At 36.5% G+C, this 15967-nt stretch overlaps 1 protein-coding gene across 10 annotated transcripts in view; it reads left to right on the forward strand.

The window, feature by feature from the left end:
* The window catches only part of RGS7 (regulator of G protein signaling 7), a 296147-nt gene that overhangs the window by 179581 nt on the left and 100599 nt on the right, over window positions 1-15967 (forward strand). For all 10 annotated transcript variants that reach the window (XM_069800646.1, XM_069800647.1, XM_069800645.1 and 7 more), the window contains exon 4: window positions 8529-8579. In XM_069800646.1, coding sequence (XP_069656747.1) covers window positions 8529-8579 — 51 coding nt within the window. The remainder of the gene's footprint in view (window positions 1-8528; window positions 8580-15967) is intronic.

Here is a 15967-nt window from a genome sequence, read left to right on the forward strand (position 1 = left end):
CCCTCAAAAATGTGTTGTCAGTTTTCTTAAAGTATTCTTGGATGAATTTTCAGAGTTAGAGTTCAATATAGTTAGGCAATAGTGATGTTATTGTTGCCTTTTTACATATTATTTCAGGAACTGGAGGACAAACTTGGGACAACAATCACATATCCATTTCCTTCCTGGCTTTTCTTGAGGGAGGCTGCTCTTGCATTCATACACTGCTGTGTACTGCACCAGGATGCACTTACCAGTACTGTTCTACTTTCCATAAACCAGCCTTCACTGCAGTAGGGAGGGGACTCCAGATGCTCAGCTCTCCAAATGGGTGTCCTACAGGGTAGCAAAGAATTTATTTTCTCCTGTTATGTCCAAAATTATTTAACAGAGAAGTGTTACAGCTCCAGCAAAAGGAATTAAAAGGGGCCCCAACCAGAATTCCTGAAGACTGAGGTGGAGACACTCAGGTTCAAATGTCTGAAACCCCTTGTGTCTGAGCAGAAATTTGGACTAAGTTGCCTCACGCTTTAGAGAATATAATCAGCAGGCGGTAGAGATTGTTCTCTTCCATGTGGAGTTTCTCATTCTTTATACAAAGAAATTACATGGTCACTGAGAAAGACAAAAAAAATTATTCTTTAGACTGGTGGCTAGGCACTCGCCTACAAGGTGGGGCACTGATGTTACAGAACAGCTTCATTGCCTGTTGATTTACAGAGTACACTCTAGTGTTGGCAAGAGCATGGACACATGCTTGGTGTTCAGAGGGTTCCTGTTCTCCACTTGGAGATGGATCCAAAACTGTTTAGAGGATGGGATTTAGAGCAAGAGTTCCCGAAGGTAATGAGGGAAGAACACGATGAGCTGCTGTATTCTTGGCTATTTCTCTCTTCATAGTACCCAAATGTGCTTGCATGTGTTTGATGGGTGAAGAGAGGAATTGATTGAAAGGAGAAGAAGGATGTGCCATAATGATGAGGAAAACTGAAAGTGACTTAGCTTCTAATCTTCTTTTACCTTTATTTAAGATTTCTGATGGACAGGAAATCAAGTAGGTCTCACTGATAAGCCTCATGGGCTCCTTGCTCATCTCGGACTTTAGAATTTTTGCTTGGAGTATACATACAGTATTTAAAAATGAAGTGGTTTGGTTTTTGGGTTTTTTTTTTCCTATTTGGAGATGAAGATTTCTCATAAATGAAATTTCTTCAGGGAGACTTATGGTGTTCTGAATTCTGCTTAGATTTCCTGTGGGTTTTTTTTCCCCCCACAAATACTTTTTACATAGAAGATGTAAGATTTTGTTGTCAGGGAAATGTACAAAATAGTCTTTTCTTTATCCATGTCGCTTGAACGTTGGTATTTTATTATAGTCAAACAAGATCATATGGCTTTACATCATTTTGAAGAAAAGCATAAAAATTCCTTTACAATAGAAAGGCTGTGCTGGGTTTTCATACCACTTAGTTTTTCTAAACAGCATCACTCTTGTCTTGCAAATGTTCAGCATGAAGCAATGTTCTTCAGCAAGATGCTAAACTCTAGTGCTTATTATAATAGCCTTGGGATTAGAGGGGTCCCATCTGTGGTTGCTGGTATATTGCCAATTATGCACAGCTAGTGTCATCTGTAAAACAGTCACTTGTGGCTGTTGAAGAGATCTAAGTAGAGGATGTCTTTTGAGATGCCTTACAGATAAATGTTGCAGCATGGAATGAAGCAGCAGTTTCTTTTGCTGGAGAAGACGGGGGGCTCTGTGGATTGGCCCTTTTAGGATAAAGAGTGGGCACAGATACACAGCCATGATTAATTACCCTTTTAGTCTTTATGAACTGGTGTTCTGAAGCTTGGTTATGAGAGAGGGTGTGACTGCAGAATTTACATTACTGGAATTTGTTGGTCAGTACTGTTGAGTGATTTCATGTAGGTATGGAAGTGGAAGAGATTTTTCACATCCTGTATTAGCTCTTTCACAACATGAAAGTAGAAGAATTTTCCCTTCTGAAGCAGAGATTCAGTAATTTAACAATATCAAGCGACACGTTCTTCACAAGGTTATGCTAGCCAGAAGTACAGATCCTTTCTGGTCTTCTAGGCTTGAGTATTTCGGAGGATTGCTTACAGCATAGAATGAAAGGGTCCAACTCAAAAGCAGCAGGATGATTCATTTGAGGGTTTTATTTCTGCAAATTCCTGTGTCCATCTTCACTTGAAAAAAAAAAAAAGTATATTGCAGCTTATATTGTTTTAAAACTAAAAAACTGTAATTACTTCTGTGCTTGAGTAGTTCCTTAAAATATGTCATATTCTCTGTATAGTTAGTATTATTCAGATGGATTTTAAAATCTGCAACTGGGTAGAAGCTTCCTTGAGGTGTAAGGGGACTCAAACAAATGTGTGGTCCACCTCCAATTATAGTAAGTCAAAAAAGTAAGTTTATGCATTTGTTTTTATCAATAATTTTAAAAAGCAGGTGGCAGAAATAAGTGTGTGAAAGTTGAGATGAAAATTTCCTTAATCAAACTGCACTTTGATCAATGATGTCTTTCTTTTAAAAATCAACCCATTTAAGCAGTAAAGGTCAGTAGGTTAAATATGTAAAATGTAATCAGCAATATACTCAAATTATCAGTTTCAGATGTTGCCACTCATGGTAAACAATTATACCAGATTAGGTCTAAAAATTTGTCTTACATTAATCCAAAAGTATAGAGAAAAGAAAGAGAAAACTGTTAAATACAAATATGAGGTGGAAAGCATTTAAACTAGTATGAAATAAATCCAAGTTTAGTTATGCAGATTCTTTGTGTCATTTCCCTTATCTCCCCTTTTTACCATCACAACATTTATTACCAGCTTGCTTCTGAAACTAAGAACCGGGCAACCAAAGCACCTCTGAATACATTTTCTGTTAGACTGAAATCCAATGCAGTTTAGTATTGACTAGAGCCATAACTTATGGGGAAATAACTCCTTGTTCCTTCAAGCACTACTGCAATCCCAGCCTCAGAGAGAAGTCCCTGCACCCTTCTATCTTTCACCTTTCTGTGCACAGCACTATCAAGTGATGCAAACCTTCTCTTTGCTCAGCTGTAATAGACAAAGGGAAAAAAATAAGCTGAATAATCCAGTATGGATCCAAATATATTTTTCCATAAGTATATTAAAAGATAATATAGCCATTGCTTTTCTTCCCTCTGCCCTTCTGTTCTGAAATATGTGGTACTTGACTTCTTTCAGATGTATGCGTGCAGAATTCGTACACAAACTGTGCTTCTCAGAGAAAGAAAAGAAATTGTAAAATATCCGTGCTGATATAACGGAGTGACAACATATGCTATGGCTTGTGACTGTGAACAATTCAGGGACAATGCAGATCTTCTTGTCCCATTCACCAGTGAAAGCCCTTTCTCACAGAGTCCAACTCTCTGTTAGAGAGCAATTTTTGTGAGAAAACAGCTAGTGCTGAGAACCTGATATGCCACCAGTCTTTACAATCTCCCTGCTCATCTGATCCAGTTTCTGTGTTTCCAGTAGCTGAAGCAGTAGTGAGAAATGAAATTGCACATTGTATTTTTTTCAGATACTCATGACCAAGGATTTTGAAGTCTGTATCAGCAACTAAACTTAATTTCCTGATGTATTGCCATGAAGTAGTGTGACAAAGCAACGGTGTGGAATTTGGAAGTCATAATGACACAATTCCCTCCTCTCCCAGTGAAAAAAAAAATGAAACAATGGAGATGCAGTGCTCTTTCCTTACTAATTTAGTAACAGTCTAGTTGTCTTAAATTTAGAAACTGGTACTTTCTAGAGTAATGTTTATTAGGTTTTCCCTACTGTGAGTTGCCCTGCATAAAATTCTCCAGGTTCTCGAGACCAGGTGGTGGTGAAGCACTGAAGGTGACCCAGCTGATCAAGAGGCTTCCTGAAGGGAGCTCCCAGATGATCTGCTACTGCCTTTCAGCAAACAAGCACCCACCCAACAGGCCCAGCTTCCCAGCTTTTGCAGCACAGGACAAACATCGCAATGTTTATGTGGCTCTTGAGAGTTCAGGTAGCAGAAGTCTTGATGAAGACAAAGTGTTTGCTGGATTGTCAACAACAAAACGCTCTCTCTTAGTATCACTAATGCAGGGGAGCTTCCTGTGTCCCTGTCTCTCTTCATCATCTGTAAATACTCTGAGGTCTACAAGTAAAAAACAGAAAGATTTTAGTTACTAAACCAAGATATTAGCAATACAAGAGTATTTTTTTACAAGATTGAACCTGTCTCCTTATGAAATAAGAAATCATTGAGTAAAGTTTCTCAGTGGTCTCATGGTTTGTGATACCGATTAATAAAACAGACTTACTTGCAACTTGAACCTTCTTCAGCTAAATACGTTTTTAAATTTTTAAAAAGATAGAGCATTTTGAATTCTGAATTTCTTTTGCAGAACTACTATCATATCTTTTTGTTGTCAAGTTAAGCCTTAAATGGCTTGTTGCATGTATGCATAACAAAAAATGGATCTATAAATTCTGTGAAATTTTCTGTAGTTCAGAATCAACACATTTTTGAAATGCATTCTGTAAAGACTTGTTTAAAATAAAAGTTTTTTTCTTGAAAGCTAACCTTAGCATTGCCCTGGCCTGTATGACTTTGACTTGGAAATTAGCATTGCAGAGTTCAGCGAGCACACTTTCCACAAAAATATTTTCTTAAGATGCTGTGACGGCTTCAGCAACTGCTAATTTTAGACCATTTCATTTAAAATTAATCACTTGTGGAGTTTTCAGCAAGTACATTTTACAAAGAACATGCTTGAGTCTTTTGTTTGTATATGAATGTAGATGTAGTTTTGCCTCTTTCCTTAAAGAAGTTGAAAGTCTCTTATATTTTGGACTTGAGTAAGATCTTGTGAATTTTATTGCCTTTATCTGGATAGGTGCTGGCATTTAAGGAGTCTCGCTGTTGGCTCTCAGGCCCTGAGCCTGAAAAACACCTTCTTTCGAATGTTTGCTGCTTGCGCTAGCTTTAATTTATTATTACAAATGATCACTTTGCCTTGTCCAGTTTTATTTGCTATAAAAATTGGCATGACAATTGAGGGTTTTTCTGGGGTTTCAAAATTCAGTTGGCAATTTAACTTCAGTCTTCCGCACCTTACAGATCTAATAGCCAGCTTGCCTTTTAGCTGCCTTCTGGAAGTGAGACAGGGAGACTTGGAGAACTTAGCCTGAGAACCTACTTTGAAGATATTATTGGGGTTTTCTTATCACACATCACCAGTGACATTAAACAGTATACAAAAACTGAGTATCCTTCTGACATGGCAAACATTTTCTATTTTTTTATTGTGGAAGTTTTCCTTTTCAGGAGAGTCCAATACCAGGGTAGTGGCTTCCAAAAAATTTATATAATCTGACTAGCTTGTCTTTTTGATAGATTCATGGTGATAAGACAGATTCAGGTTTGAAGGTTAAAAATGTTTTATCATGTAAGTATTAGTTCTTGTTTACAAATAATGAAATCTGTAATCTTTGTCATCCTAATTCTTGGATTATAATTCATGTAAATGTGAAGTGTGGTGTATGAAAAAATGGCATGAATTTCCTGGTCACCAGATTTTCAAAGCTAAGACTCAAAGGAAATACTGTTTTCCTGTAAAGCATTCACCTGTTTTGCTGCCTTGTTCTTTTCCTGAGATAAGAAATTATAGTAATGATTTTGCTTTTAGAAACACATTTGCATAAGTAATAAACCTTAGAAAAGGGCACAGAGATGATTGAATGAAATCATTTTGTTGATTAGACATTAAAAGTAGCAGCTAAAAAATTGCACGGCAAGCTATACAAGATAATACCTTTATTATTCTTTTTAGGACTAGAATTGGCCACAAGATCTCCCAAAGGAATATGAACCGATAAATTTCTCACTTGTGATATGACAAATTACTCACAACTTTGTTTTACTTGAATAGCCTTCACACTAGAAGGAGAGTGTTCGTGTTAATATTTATTCATCTGGGCTTTTGTCATTGAAGTCATGCAGCTGAAATCATCGGAGTGTTCGAATGTGATAGCTGGCTTAAACTGCTGTTCAGGCTTTCAGGTACCAGGGGAATGGCTTCAGTGTAAAATGTGAATAGAGCAGTAATGATCTTTCAGAGTCAGATGATGCAATTGTCAAGAAATCCCATTTCCCGCTATTATATATAATAAGCCAGAAGACAGTGTAAAATATGGAGGTGAAATTTCTGATGTGTAGACCATGTATGCAAATGTGATGCCAAGAGCTGAGGACTGAGGAATATGGTGTGTCACTGTAGGAAAGTTTTCAAAAGAGGCAAAGAGGAAAGAAGCATTTCCAGGTGAGATAGATAAAAAGAATAGAAAATTTCTTCACATATGGTACCTGAAAGATTTGAAGGAAGCCAAAGTTAAGAATCGGTATTCAGAAATGTGCTGTTGTTTTTCTAATTACTTTTTGCCTCTGACCTGTGAGTATTTAGGAAAATATTTAGGGCTGACTAATGTCTCTAGTCAGCTGACGTAAAAATATAACTAGGCTTGGAACTGTGTCACTGAAGTCTATGAAGTTTAATCTTATACGAAGCTAAAATTCTTCCTTCGGTGTCAGTCTCATTAAGTGCATACATATAAATAGAAGGCAGAAATTTTATTTATAAAAATGCATAAAAATAGAATATTTTGAAGTAGGAATATCTGTCTGAAACATTTTGTACACATCCCACAGCATGCAAAGGTAAATTGCCTCATTTAAAAAATAATTCCGTGTAAATGTTATGAGAAATGGTGCCACTGGAGTTTAATATCTATCAAAATTTAGACATGTAACATAGTAAAGAAAATCTCTGCTCTGGACATGGTTGTAAAATCTCCACAGTTTTCATTGCTATGTAATCAATTTAGTAATGCATACGCCCATGAAAATTTATGATATAATTAACTAGGCTTTGTAAAATATGAGATAAAGCTATTTACTAAGTGTAATAAAATAAAAGCTACAGGATTATATTCTTTAAGAAAGTAAGGAGAAATAAATTTTCTTTTTTCTCTGAAATGCTTTTTTAAAATGTCATATTCATTGCCTTAATACTAAAGGAAATTATGCACTATGGGAACTACAGGAAGAAATCTGAATCTAGGGTGTGACAGGGGAAATATCCTCCACATTCTAATGTTATGCACTATTGTCCATTCATGAGATTTGTTTCATATTTGTGTAGATTGTGTAGATTTTTATTATCTTCCTAAATTTAAGGTTTATAAAAGAATTATGTTGTTATGTCTGCTGAGAAATGGATGAACAACTTAAGCATTGGTTCTGTAAGGAAGTATTATGTGATATGTCTCTCTATTATGTTGCTTTTCGGAACTGGAAGTATGACGCAACCATTGTGAAACATGGAGAACATGCTCATAACCCCAGCTCAGTGTTTCAGTATGTTTTCCCCTTAAGACAATTTGATTATTTAAAGTTGCTTAAATCATGAATGTGTTTGTCTTTCTGTCTGCAGAACTGCTTCGTAATTTATTTTGTAATTCATGCTCACAGTGGGTGAAGTCCAACTGTAGCTTTCAGTCTGAAAAACAAGACTGACTTCAGCTTATGATTTGGCACACGGAGTGCAAAATGTGATAGGAAGTGCATGGCCAAGAGTAGGAATTAGGAGGTGGGGTTAGAAGGATACTCTGCGAAAGACAGTGGGGAATCTGGTATCGAAGGTGTTAAGAGGCGAGGAATAACATGGGACCTTAAAATAAGGACAGAAAATTAAATAGAAAGAAATGGATAGGCAGTAAGTGAAGGGATACAGCAGAAGAAGAGAGACTGGAGTGGTAAGGAAAGAGCTTTAACACTAGGGGAAAAATGAATTCTGTCAAGAGCTTAGCCGTGAGGCGGAGTTTGAAACATTGGTAGCACACTCTTAGGTAACTGAATATGCTTTTACTGGTAGCCAGCAGAATGGGTTGAAAGTCACTACTGCAGAAGTGATAGTTAAAGGTAATAAAATCAGAAGGCAAAGTTAAGCACCATCTGCAGCTCCTAAGAGGAGCTCATAATGCCCTGTATTAGCCCCAAGGAAGTTTTTAGCCTCCAGCATGGCCTGCAGCATATACTCTATATATTTCATAATCACAATGTGTGTTGCATTTACATTTTCTGGGGTTCATTTATAAACTAATTTGGAAGGTGGGGAAAACTTAGTATTAACTTAATTAAAGTGTTTGTTTTTCTGTGCAAATTTTGCAGTAATGTAATTTTTGGAATGCAAGCTGTTATCATACCCTTAATGCACTTCTATTACATTTTGTGAGTCTTGGCCTAAAGAAAGAAGCAAGTGGTATGTTTCTTTGCTAAAAGAAAACTAAAAAAAAAGAAACTAAAAAAAAAATAGAATTCTCTAGTTTTTTCTAGACTGAGCAAAAAATGTAGATCTCTCTTACATAGTAGAACAATATTAATTGACCTAGGGAACTGAAGAATAGGAAGAGAAAACTTACTAATCTAAAAATGCCTATTGTTTTGCCTCTAGGTTCAGACATTGTTCAATGGTTAACGAAGAACTTATCTATAGAAGACCCAGGTAATTTATCTTTTTTTTTCATGTCTGAAAATACTGGTTTGTCTTTTTAAATGATTGGACCTGACTTTGTCTTCTGTTTCAGTGGGGGTGGCCAGGCAGGATTTGACCAGTGTAATTTCAATAGCAAAACAGACAGCATCAAACCTTAGAAATCTTTGCTAAGAATCTGAGGATATTAGTTATCCATTTTATTGGGGCAGGTACCAGGAAACAAGATGATGGCCAAGAATGAAAATGATAGCTGCTTTAATTAGTAGAAAATCAGTTAAGTTCTATTCCATGAGGAATTTACTCAGTGTCATGCTAAATAGTGCATTAGATGTGCTGCTTTCTTAATAGAATTTTCCAATATATAAAAAATAAATAGAATTAATAAAATACACTCTTGTACTGTTACCAAGAGCTGCATTTGTATTCTTAAGTTTGGACAATTTTATAGCATCTTAAACAGAAAGCGAACTGTAAATAAAAGCAGTGTGGTGAGGAAGAACAGTTAATTCCCTGATCACCTGGGCTGGAATGTGAAAGTAAAGTTTTGGTTCCAAGTTCTGCCACAGGTTTCTTGTGCAGCCAGCAGCAAATGCAGTTTGGTGCGTATCTGATATTTATTTCCCTGATTTACAGGAATCTTGTTACACGATCTGAATTTTTCTGGAAAGCAGTGATTTCTTGTAGAAAATGCCAGATGGCAGAACTAAAGCCTCTCTCCATTTCAGACTTTTGGGAATGGAATTTATGGGGCTTTTTTTTTTTTTTTTTTAATGTGTTTTTCTGTCCTATTAGAAATGAAAGTATGAGCATTGTGGAATTCCAACAAAAAGTAAAATCAGTGTGTTTAAAATTGTGACTTGAATAATGAGGAACTATTATAAATACATAATTCGATATTTGGAAGTAGCCAGTTCACATCTTATCGACATGTTACATGAAAGAGATCACTAATTGCTTCCAGTTTTATGTAACTTTACACAGAGTGTCATATGTTTGCTTCCTGAAGATAAAGTGGAGGTTGCTAGAGACCTGTCTGTGATACTGTATTTCTCAGTTGTCAGCTACAAAACACTCACCTATCTATATTTATCAGAGTTTTCAAGATTGCCATTCTATGTTTATTTGATATGGAAGCTTAACTTTTATTTGTTAAACCAGAACTGCAATACTAGGACAGGCTGTCATTCGGATTATCTGGCTGTTGCAAAATTTGGAATAGAAGAAACCTCAAACTAAATGGAAAACATGGTTCCCTATGTTGATATCCAATTAAAATTAAACAAACACACAAACTACTAACATATGTAACCAGAACACCACAGTAATTTAATTTAAGATGGGTTTTATCCTCTCAGATTGCATGGGTGGAAAAAACTATCCACAATGACAAAAATGTCTTATGCATGTCGGTCCCAGTCCAAAGTCAGCTATCTGGAGCTGGCTGGATTCAAATCTTCAGAAAGCCAATTGCCCTAGAGGCTGCCTTTGGGTAGTGCTCAGAGTTGCCAGACAGCAGTGAACTTGACAGATGGTGAGCAAGAGCTATTCACACGACAAGGCTTCTGAAAATACTTGGTTTTGTAAAATCTTTTAAGCGTGTGACTTTTTGTTCCAGTTCTAGACAAGACAATCTAGAATTTTCCGTGGAAAAGCCCAAAATTTCTGTGGACTGTTGTCACCATAATTTGAATTTCCAGTATCTTCTGTCCACTTTTCACCAGTCTGTCAAGGTTTAACTATGGCTGTCTTTTAACCAACCCCCCCCCCCCCGCCCCGCTTAGGGTCCTTTTACAAAGGTCTTGTGAAGCTGTGCAATTTTGTGGTGCAGAAATAAATAATGCCTGTATTTGCACTGAAACTTACCATCTCCATCTAATTCCAATATCAGCAACATACCTGTAAGAGCAACATAAAGTAGACCTTGGTTCACATATCTTAAGAGTATATTCTACTCTGTCCAGAAAAATTCAAGGACTATTTACACACCTCATCTACCAGTGCTGTAAACTACTTATGTGAGCAAGGCATGCAAATTGTGATTTAAGGGGTAAGTAGGCAGTTAGATGCACAGAATTATACAACAGTCCAGGTTAGAAGGGACCTCAAAAGATCATCTGGTCCAACCTTTCATGGGAAAGGGAGCCTACATGAGATTATCTAGCACCCTGTCCCATCCCATCTTGAACACCTCCAGCGATAGGAACTCCACCATGTCCTTGGGGAGATTGTTCTAGTGATTGATTGTTGCCACTGTAAAAAATTTCTTTCTTATATCAAGATGAAGCCTCTCCTTGTGCAAGTTGTACCCATCGCCCCTTGTCGTCTCAGTGTAGCTCCTTGTGAAGAGAGCCTCCGTCCTCTTTGTAGCTGCCCTTTAAGTACTGGTCAACTGTGATGAGATCCCCCCTCAGCCTTCTGTTCTCCAGGGTGAAAACACCTAACTTCTTCAGTCAACTTGTTCTTTAATAATACAAAGAACTAGTAAGAATGAAGTGACATCACAGTACATTAAAAAAAAAAAAAAAAAAAGACGTTACATTTTGTAGTGCAATTTTTTCCTTTGTTTTGCATAGGGAATACAACTCTAATACCGTTTGTGTGGGAATAAAGAAGGCTGCTTTATGGATAGTGGGAGAACAAAAAGCAGGAAAAGGTCTGGCAGCAACATTTGCTTACACTATGTTAATAAGTGTAAAGCTATTATCTGGAAACAGCAATTTCAAGTAAAAAATAGTTACAAGTATAAATTGCCAGTCAAAAAAAGCCTGCACATTTTTCATAAATGGAAAATAATTTTCTGTGGAAGATTTGAAAGATTTTGGCTTGCTGCAGTAAAACTCCACCAAGAAAATAAACTGGAGATGATGGGTGGATTCTGCTAAATTATACCAGATTTGAAGTTATTTCAGTGGAGCAGAGTAGAGCTTGTGCCCAGAATAGCTGTGCGCAATGTACAGTTGCTGTTATATTGTTTACTTTTCAATATGTACTTAAAAAATGTTTGTGTTTCAGCCTACAACTCATCTGCAAAATTTTAAGGAACAGAAATTATCTGAGTTATTTTTAATGTGGAAGTTTAATTAAGTCATAAAAATAAGCCTGATCTCAACCCGAAAAGAAGCAATTAACTGAGTTTACAGAATTGTAAGGGCTTGTGGTTTGGCACTTAGGCATGTGTTTGTTGAATTGACCATTACAGGGTAAGTGCTGACTCTTCACTGATGGTGCCAATTACTCTTAATGTGGAAAATCTACTCTGTTTTTCTACATTGTGTTTTTCTTTTTAAAGTGATAATTAGTGCCATGAAATGTAGTAGACCGAAGACACTAGAGACCGAAACCCTTTTCCCCCCTAAGGATTAAAAATAGAACAAAGAGGGTAGTTGAGCTGATTTAAAGGTGTCAGCTGAAATTGCCAAGAGCCTAATTCTGTACTAGGTTCTTGCACTGATTTCTTTGATGCCCTTTGGGCAGACACATGATTTCTCTATTCCCTAGCATCCCAACATGCCAATGGTAAATCATGCTGTTGTCTCTTTAAGGAGAAAAACCAGTGTCAGTTTTCAAGTATTTTCATAATGAAATGTGTGTTATTCACAAACACGCTTTTCATCCTTGAGTCAGCCCATGAAGAATTTCTAACTAGGTGGCTCAGAAAGAGCCTTTAAGAGTTGATAATATATTTAGCCATCATCCCCTTGTTCCTTTACAATGCCTTTATTCCCTAGTGTTGCTTCTTTAATTCACTCACGTCTGCAAAGCCAATTGAATTTGGCTTAAGGCACTTCATTATTGGATGGTTACTCTAGCAGAACCACAGTACTGCAGCCAGCTCCAGAACGCACAGCCTTTGCATTCAGATTGCCTTGGTCCAGCTCATTTTGGCAGTCTGTTGAAGGAGTTTCCTCTTGGACATCAAGAATTTCACTAAGTCAAACGTATATGACTAAATCAAACTTTGTAAGTTATAAAACAAGACTGTACCTTGAAATAGATACCCTCCTGTGATTTTTCAACTTCAGTTCTTGCCATTAATAGTCTTTTCACTTAACTGATATAGCTTATTTGTAACTAGATGCCCACCAGCAGCCATCTAAACTGTGGTCACTAATCCAGTGCAATAAAAAGGGAGGACTCAGTAGCACAACATCTCTTTGTGTTTCTTCCACCTTTCCCTCCTTTGCTTTGTAGTAAAATCTCTCTCCAGCAGCTGCTGTATTAATAATGACCTTGATAATACACACTACTTGCTCTAAAGAGTTAGAGGAAAAATATTAGGGTTTTTATTTGAGCTTAGGAAATTTTACTTGAAAAATTGGTCAGCTCTAAGTTATTTCTGCCCCCTTCTCCATGTATATGCAGTAAGGTAACAGCAAAGAGCAGGAGCCAGACAAGATGTTCTAAACGATTGCCATTTGGGAGGCAGCACCAGACAGCTGCAACTGAAGGGGAGGTTCTTCCAGAGTCTGCTAACAGAGAAAAGAGCCTCTTATGAAAAGGAAGAAAGTAGGGAATAGAAAAGTCACACTTATGTTCGTAGTCTTTGCATTAATCAAAACTTGTGGAAATACATCAAGAGTAGAATGCATCCCATTTATCAGCTAAACTAAAAAAAAAGCTGATAAAAGTAATTTATGCTGCCTGCACACATACCATAACCCTCATACTAGGAACCCAGGAACGCCAAGACACTCACTTTTTTCATATGTCTAACAGAAACTTGGGCATGTTTTATTCAATGAGGCAAAGCTTGTGAACCTTCGTCAAGTCTAGTGTAAATACCTTTCTAATTTTCTTCTACTGGGTGAATTTGATCTGAGCTTGTCAGGTCCTGTAACATTTAAATGGAATAATGACTTTAATTTCAGATGAACAGAAAGAAAGTAAAACTCAAATCCTGCTTGGGAATAGAAAATGTCAAAATTTACAGACACTGCTTTAGTACCAATAGTATTAATGTTGTGATACTCAAGCAAAATAAAAATGTATGGGTCAGTTTTCCTTTAGTTATGTGTAGCATGGGTGGCACTTACCTGTGTGTGGCAATCGATGGGCTTTTAGCCACTGCTGTGGTTTCAGGACTGCAATGGCAAATGTTCACGTGCAGAGGTTATTTTATTTGTCCAAAGCCTTTAGACAGATTTTTGAAATGGTGAACAGAGGTGTATTGCCTGCAATTCAATTGTGACAGGATAAATCAGATTTAATGGATTTGATGTTTTTCCAGTGAAGCTTTTTCCAATTTTTGTATAATCTGTTACCCTGCGTAGATGGCATGTGTTAGGAGTGTCTCCCAAGAGCACAGAGAGCAGCAGGGCCAGCCTGGAATGAGCTTTCAATCTACATATGTTCTGGTACCGTTTGAGCAGCCTCTTTTCCATGTGGTCACTCTTGAAGGTGATTAACATGTCCCTAGGTTGGCCAGTTTATTTTCTTGCTTGCAGATAGGTGGTAGGCTACATCAGTGCTCATTTCAGATTTCCTTTCAAGAGGCAGACATTTCTTCTGATATGTTTAGTAGTGTGGCAATTGGTTAAAAGCAGTTTTTTATACTCCAGAAATGGAGTTTCTGACTGGTAGAGATGCAATGAGTTCATGGTATCAGCGACAAACCACTTTCTTTGCATAGACAGGTAGGTCAAACTATCACAAACTGTTTCATTATTCTAAGTGTGTCTAAATAAAATTCCTCTTCCCTGGTTGCTTTAATGTGGCATTATTTTACAAGATACTATATGAAATAGTTTATGGTTTTTTTCATCCTAGTAATTAATACACCCTGCTTGTAGGTAGCAGGATTTATGTAGAATACAACATTGTAAACTCTGAAAATCCCTTTAGAAACCACTTAATAAACAGTGAAAGATATTATCTTAAGGTGTTTATCGATATAATAGGTTATATTTGCCGGGTACAAAATAGGTCTAGTCTAGATACTTTATCCTATTTATCATTAAAGTAATTTTATAAACTTTTGAATTACCTATAAAGTATTAATAAATTGTATCTGTTTAATTTATAAATGAATGTCCATATTGGAGTAATGGGTAAAGATCACGAGTATGGAATTTGCTGCCTTCTAGAATAATTTGCTGTATAATGGTAAGAATAAAATTATATTACTGCTATTGGAATGACAAAATATGTGTTCTGTAACATTGTTTCTGTGACCAACCTGTTTGCTATTGTCAATAGCATACTAATTCAAAACATCTCTTTTGGTTCTAATTAGGCTTTGTGCAATCTGATTTAGTGAAAGGTGTCCCTGCCCAAGGCAGGGGGTTTGGAACTAGATGATCTTTAAGGTCCCTTCCAACCCAAACCATTCTGTGATTCTATGATTCGACTATAACTTGTGTGTTATACACATTTCTTATATAAAACAGAACTCTATCGATGTTTGCTTACTTTTGGTTAAAAACAAACCTTCAACTGAGCTTTTAAATTTCATTTTTCTGAACACTAGCCCTGATGCCATGGTGATGTCTTCAAAACTATTTATTTTTAATAAGAAATAATTCATGCCTTTAATATTAAAGTATCCAAATTCTACTCAAAATTATTTTAAGTGGTAAGTGTAATACCTTCACATGGCATCCAGTCCTTCTTCCTTTGTTTTAGTCATTAAAGGTAAAATTCCAATCCCACAGAAGGCTGGAGGTTTTCTCATTAACTCCAAAAGAAACAAGATTTAACTAGATGCCCTTCAAAATATGATTAGGTTTAACATGGCCTTTAAGCTATGTCTCAGGCTAAAATCCAAAAGCTAGTTTATAAAAGGTGTCTGATACCCAGTTAGATTTTAAAAATTGAAACAAACCAACAATCAGAATTTTCTTTGGAATTCAGTAGGCAGTATGGGCTTTATTTCACTGAGGTCTTTGAGAGGCTCACCGAGTGAAGAGTAAGAAAGAAGTACTGAATAGAATACAAAGTACTGATTAGAAGTCTGAAGAAACGTACTCAGATAAAAAGTTAACGCTAAAACTATTGCCAGATCCAGACTATAGAAGCTGAAAAATCAGTAAGCATTAATTTCAAGTAATTTCACTGGAAAGAACTTTAGAAGCTCTGTTGTACCAACTGAAGGAACGTATTTCATCCTTTCTGTCACAGAACAAATTAGGCTATAAGAAATCTATATTACACAATTGAAATCTTTACCCATGAAGTTACCGTGAAGAACACAGCTTCATCATAAAGCTATATATAAAATAAGCTATTCAAAACTGATACTGGCTTCTCCCCAGTGATTTTTAAAGTCTTGAAAGCTTTATAATCAGTTTTTAAAATCGAATCCCAAATTGGGCAATTTTTGTTCCTTAGTTTTCATTGAAAATTCTCCACATTGTTCTTCTAAGGAACTGGTGTTCCTAAACTGTGTCTCTCCTTCCAGG

The sequence above is a fragment of the Haliaeetus albicilla genome, chromosome 13 (genome assembly GCF_947461875.1).
Source record: "Haliaeetus albicilla chromosome 13, bHalAlb1.1, whole genome shotgun sequence".
Taxonomy (NCBI): Eukaryota; Metazoa; Chordata; class Aves; order Accipitriformes; family Accipitridae; genus Haliaeetus; species Haliaeetus albicilla.